The sequence below is a fragment of the Podarcis vaucheri genome (genome assembly GCF_965113315.1).
Source record: "Podarcis vaucheri genome assembly, chromosome: 1".
Classification (NCBI taxonomy): Eukaryota; Metazoa; Chordata; class Lepidosauria; order Squamata; family Lacertidae; genus Podarcis; species Podarcis vaucheri.
This window is the reverse complement of record NC_138759.1, coordinates 22,475,167-22,481,460: the sequence shown is the minus strand read 5'-3', so window position 1 is coordinate 22,481,460 and position 6,294 is coordinate 22,475,167. Positions and strand designations below refer to the sequence as shown.

At 45.1% G+C, this 6,294-nt stretch overlaps 1 protein-coding gene across 2 annotated transcripts in view; it reads left to right on the top strand.

Annotated features, from left to right (window-relative positions):
• Positions 1-235: 235 nt before the first annotated feature.
• The window catches only part of PPP4R4 (protein phosphatase 4 regulatory subunit 4), a 90,212-nt gene continuing 84,153 nt past the window's right edge, over positions 236-6,294 (top strand). Inside the window, exons 1-2 of one of the 2 annotated variants that reach the window (XM_082232625.1) lie at positions 236-2,029; positions 3,000-3,073. In XM_082232625.1, the coding sequence (XP_082088751.1) occupies positions 1,910-2,029; positions 3,000-3,073 (194 nt within the window). In that variant the 5' untranslated portion in view covers positions 236-1,909. The remainder of the gene's footprint in view (positions 2,030-2,999; positions 3,074-6,294) is intronic. The other variant, XM_082232626.1, reaches the window with a different exon arrangement.

The following is a 6,294-nucleotide window of genomic DNA, read 5'->3' as shown; positions in this document are numbered from 1 at the left end:
GCTGCTGTCGCTGTGTCAGCGGGTGATGCGTTCCTAGGGGGCCAGGTCTGCTGCCCCTGCTGATCGTCGCCCCCTGAGGCCATCACCTCACCTTGCCTTATGGGTGGGTCGGCCCTTGGTCCCGGAGCACGTGACCACCACCCCCTCCCGAGGGGGAAGAGCGCAACCAACCAACGGCCAGCAGCCGTGGATTAAAAAAGCCGTTTTGTCTTTCACCACCTGAAGCTGGGCAAAGGGATTGACAGTGCGCGTAGCAGGCGGCGACAGCGGCTAGTTTCTCATGAGGCGGGCCCGTGTGGCAAACGGGAATGTCAAATTTACCTCAGGGAGAGGGGTGGGAAACAACAAATTAAGCCGAAATGGAGCCTTGCCCCGTCATACATAATATAATACTATATATATGATGTGCCTGGACCGTCTTCCCGGGCGCGTTGCGATATTGGCGCGCTCGGGTCGGCCCTTTTTGCCCCTCCGGGGCCTCTGTAGCGGCTTCGTTGCCCTGGCGACGGGCTCGGCGCTGCCACACTGCCCGCGGAGGCGAAGGCGGCTCCGGCTCCCTCGCCCCTCGGGCTCCTCGAGTCGCGGGGGAGGGAGCGCGGCGCCTCTAGGAGCTGCAGGGCGAGGGAAAGCAGGCAGCCCGCCTGGGCCCATGAAGCCGCGTCCCTCGGAAGGGCCCTGAGTGGCCCAGCATCTCCCGGGGTTGGCATCCGGCCTTTCCGGCTTGCCGCTCTCCTGTCTCTCTCCGTTCGCGGAGCCCCATCCTGGCCCGTCACCAGGAGGGGGCGGGGGAATCGCTGCGCTTCGGGGGCGGCGGGAAGGCAGGAGAGCCGCTCCTTTGGCGGGGGTGGGAACGCACCGCACTCTCGGGCTTATATATATGATAGAGTCGCTGCGTTTCCCTCCGTAAGCGCCCCCCCCCATCCATCTTTCCCGCCCTACAAAAAAAGGGCTATAGATCTTGTCATTCGCCCACCTCCCCGTTCTGCCACCCAAACCACCCCGTTCACCCCCCCCCCCGGGAAATCCACTCCCCTGTTCTTGGAGCATCTAGGAAACGGTGCCTGCCCTCCCTAACCAACCCTTCTTGCGGGGGTGCAGGTCCCTCTAATCCGCACGCCCCCTAAATTCACATTTAAAATACAAACCGATAATCCCTTTGCACTCGTTCGGGGAAGAAGTTGTCGATTTCTCCTCCAACCCCCCAACCCCCACTGCAAAACCCTCTTCAGTGTTAGCTTTCAGGTGGGCATCTGCCCCCATCTGTCCTGGAGCAGGGGGGTCCCAAGATCTGCCTCCTTTCCTGGGCCAAAGAAGAGAAAAGTTGCAGCCTCAGATCCGCCTCCATCCCCCACCCCCACGCCTTGCATTTCCACCCTTAGCGCCCCCACCAAAAAGAGAGAGAGAGAGAAAAGCAAGCAGGAGCGAAGTGAAAGGAGGGCGTGCGTATATGCGTATGTGTGGTGGAGAAGGTGGAGGAAGGGAGATGTTGGTGTCTCCTTCTCCCTGGAAACGCTGGAGGGACTGAGGCGAAAGTGAAGCAGCAGGAGTGAAAGTTTCCTTGCCGGAGCCTGGGCTGAGTGGCGAGTGATGCTCTTGGAGCAGCAACGGCGGCGGGCTGTGCTGGTGCCGCATTGTGTTTGCTGAGGCTCCTCCTGGGCGGTGGGGGCTCAGTAGCGTCCTACGAAGAGGAGGAGGAGGAGGAAGCAGCAAGAGCAGCAGCAGCAGCAGCAGAGCAGCCTCTACTCGCCCACCTCCACCAGTGCATCTTTTTAAGACGAGAAGAGGGTGTTTGTTGCCTGCTTGCTCTCCTCTCTCTCTCCAACCCTCTCTCCCTCTCTCTGGCCTCAGTGCAATGTGAAGCTTGCACACAACCCTGGTTTTGTCAAAGACTGGAGCTCCAACCTAGTACATGCATCCGATAATCATCTTCTCCTACAAAATGGATTTTAGCCAGAACAATCTGTTTGGTTATATAGAAGATCTGCAAGAACTTACTATTATTGAAAGGCCAGTACGCAGGAGTCTAAAGGTATACCTCTCTCTCTCTCTCTCTATATATATATATATATTTAAAACTGTACTTTCTAATCAAACTGCAGTTATTTCAGATTGGAATCTATTAAACAAATGGTGCTACTATCTGCTATATGCAGGCTCAGCTTGTTTTACAATGAAGAGATAGTTTGCACAGATAAGGGCATTAAATCATGTCATCTGACAGTAGAATTATTTCAGAAATGGGGTTTTAAGTGTGAGGTGGGGGAAGAAATACTAGATATAAACTGCTTTAACTTGAATTAGGTTTTGTGATTATATAATTTGGGATCTTTTCTCATTCCTTTCTTTCAGGATGTAGTTTAATAAATGGGGTGTGTGGGGTGTGTGTATTCCTGATTTTAAAAAAGTGCACTACCTAATTTTTGAAATGTTATCAGAGATTCTGAGTATTAAAAACCAAAGGCCTCAAAACCCTGGAACTGTTTATAGACTTCCAGGAGACTGAGAGAAAGTGAGTTAAAAATTACAGCCTGACATTCTGATTCAGAAACTGAGGAAGGGGACAGCTATAGAGCACATGTTTTGCATGCACAAAATCCTAGCTTCAGTTCTTACTGTCTCTAGTTAGCAGGGTCAGGAAAGACCCTTACCTAAGAGCTTGGAAAGCAGATGCTAGTTGGTATAGATCATATTGAGCTAAATGGATCAATGGTCTGACTCATACAAGACAGCTTCATAACCAATTAAGCAGGAGCACTTGAATTCATTTTCCATTGGCATCTTTTTAATTTCATGTACTCTGATTTAACTTATTTGTGTTTCGAGCTGTACAACATAATTAACAGCATCATCCTAGGCATAGTCACTCAGGAATAAGTCACAGTGATCTCAATGATTAAGTATATTTATGTACTGTAAACTTGGGGTGGAAGTAGTTTTTAACAGATTCAAGCATGGACTTGAGATGTTAATTATGTTAATTTGTGTTTCACACTTGACAGACACCAGAAGAAATAGAGAGATTGACAGTTGATGAAGAACTCAATGATATTGAAAGGGCTGTATATCTACTCAGGTATTTCTTCAGATAATGTTGTAGAGGGTTTTTTAATGTTACTTTTTATCTAAATGTTTCCATCTCCATTCTTCATGTGGTATTTTTAATGTTGTTATTTTTGGAAAAAAATAGGTTTGGAATAACACCATGGAAGAAAGTTTAAAATGTGTGATGGTAGCATTTTATTTATTAAATTTGTATAAGGCCCATCATGCACATAGTAGCATGAAGAAACGATGGGCATGCACAGATGCTTAGCTACTTTCTATTAAGTTGGCTACTTTCTACTATGATCCTTCCCTCTGATGAGTTGGGCTGCTATTGTTTTTCTTTTTGAGGGTCACCAAATTGTGTGGTGGTATTAATAAGATTTCACATTGACTAACTCCATAGTACAACTTTATGGTTTAAAGGATTTGTTGTGTAGCACCTGAGAAATGCAGAGATGCAGATAACATTGACACAATCATATCTGGTACCCTTCCCCACCCAGTCTGCTTGAAATGCTTACTTAACAGATGTTTAACTGCCTTGAACATTAACTGTCCGAAACATGGGCTTTCTTTGACTTTCATGTAGATATCATCTTTGAAGGAGGTGCTGTTCTGAAAGATTTTCATTTAAACTTGCATTTTTATACAATGCTCACTAATTGAAGTGCCAGCTGTAAGCTTCTTTTCAGTTGATCAGTTATTTTTAGAGTGCTCCAGAGCCATGTTTGTCTCATTCTTTAAAATGTGCTCTGCTAATATAATCTATTTGCCACTTTTTAAGCCAGCATTTTTATCTGCCACTTATGCTTCTGATAATAGTTCCTATCTGGCAATATTCATCATCTTGCTCTGTTTTTTGTGTGTTTTATTTTTAAATTATCTCACTCACATGTGATTTGGAAGTACTTGCTTGAATTCACCATTTACCCTTTTCATTGTTATCAATAGTATACAGTTCATGCAGATATTGGGTTCCATAGCTGTGGGTGACCTTTGCGTTGTTTGGAGACATAAAATAATTTTGTACATGGCTACTACCTCCACCTCATGAATATTGTTCCTCCAGTCTGCAAACCACCTCATATTTAATCAGTTGCCTGGTCAACTTAGATGAAAAGGAATTGTATACAGGAAAGCGAATGGACAGACAGAGGATGGATGGAACACTCCATTGCTGCTGCTCCAACCTCTCTTAGCAGGCTACAAACCTTTTAGGAGGCTAGTAACTTTGGGGGGCCTGTTTAAAAAGATACGGTAAATAATTAAAAATTCTTCTTATACCATAGTTTGTTATTTTTCAAATGGGAGCCACATCTCATTTCCTTGGGCAGCCAAAAGGAACTGACCTCCACACAATCCAATATTTATGTGTCTTGACTGGGTAAGCAGAGATTGGACCAATGTCTGCTCACCAATCACTGTAGTAGAGGCCACTCTGGTGGCTGTCATTGGTGATTCTATGCCTACCCTTAGCGTTTGCACAGTCTGATGATGCAAGGCAGGTTTCTGCCACTTTTTGGCCTCACATGAATAGAACACGTTGCAATCTGTCAAAAATGGAGAAAGAGAATAATGCAATTGTATTGGAAGGTTGCAGGCCTCAAATACTTTTTGAAACAAAAAAGTCTCATTAAGATAAGACTTTATAATTGCTGATGTAGCTAGATAATTGCTAAGATATGATATATTTAACAGTTCTTAAGAGTTTAAGAGGATTCTTAACTGGTTTTGTATTCTTCTTGACTCCCCCCCCCACTTTACTATACAGTGGCCCAGTTCACCTGTCATAGTATACTCTAGTTCATGGTTTACTATGAGTGCACTGAGTTGAGCTGTTTCTCCGCTCTTTGCTCACACTGGGGAGAAACAAACTATGACCTCTAGTTTAGTGTTACAACAGTTACGTCTGATCCTGTTTTGTTCCAACAAACCTTGGTCCCTGTTTTTATTGTAACGTTAAGCCAAAGGTCATGGTTTGTTTCTTCCTGGCATGAGCTGGGAAGAGGGCAGGGCAAAACCGGAGCAATTTGCTTGTGCACAGTAAACCATGGTTTATGGCTTATGACATGAGAATTAGGTCAATTTGTAGTCTCGTGTTGGTTGGCTTTTAATTGTTTTCTTTTTGAGACATATGGTGAAATAAATAGTGTCGAGTGTCATCAGTGTAGCAACACTAGCATGCATTTCTTGTTTGGGTAGTCTAGTTGTTCCTTGGTGCATTCCCGCCGCCCCCCCCCTGCCCCGGCCAATGATGCCAACCTCAACTCCTAGTTTTTTCTGTACATTCAGTGGCACATAGAATACCTCTTCCTGATTGACCACACTTTTCAGAACAGGCTTTTCTGTAACAACTACAACAAAATGGCTTGTGTTTTCCCCCCTATAGACTAGTTTTGTTTGTTTGCTTGTTGTTTTTTGTAATTCTATTTTCTTCCAGTTAGACATTTCTTGTCAAATTTCTGGCTGAACATCACCAGCATGCTGTTGGCTTGACTGATATGTGTTCTTTCTTTATTTTTTTCTGTATGATTCTCTCCTTGAATCTCTAGCATTATTACATAACTTTTGGACATTATTTCATTTTGGGCTGGTTCACACTGTTCCCCAGAACACAGGCTCTACTTGTAGTAGGGTGCAAGAATGAGCTTTGGGCAGACATTTCCTCCTTGCCTCTGTTTTGCACATAGGCTTTTAAGAATCTTTTCTAGAATCATAGAATTGTAGAGTTGCAAGGGACTGCAAGGGTCATCCAGTCCAACCCCTTGCAATGCAGAAATCTTAGCTAAAGCATCTATGACAGACGACCATCCCACCTCTGCTTAAAAACCACCAAGGAAGGAGAGCCCACAACCTCCTGAGGGTGTCTGTTCCACTGTCGAACAGCTCTTGCTGTCAAGAAAGTTCTTCCTGATGTTTAGTTGGAATATCTTTTCTTGTAATTTGAAGCCATTGGTTTGAGTCCTATCCTCCAGAGCAGGAGAAAATAAGCTTTCTCCACATATTGTTGTATGCATGTAGGTCCTGCCCGTCTACCTATCCCCTTTTTGCAGCACATAGATGACAGGACTACTATTGTAGAAATTTTTAGTTAATTGTACAGTGTGCAAATCTGCGAATTGACCCAGGGTGAACAGTTGCCTCCACTGTGTGCTGTATCAAATAGCAGAGCTTTCTCTTTCTTTCTTTCTTTCTTTCTTTGCCTTGCAAGTGAAGCCTGCCTTATTTGGACATCTGACCTCCAAACTT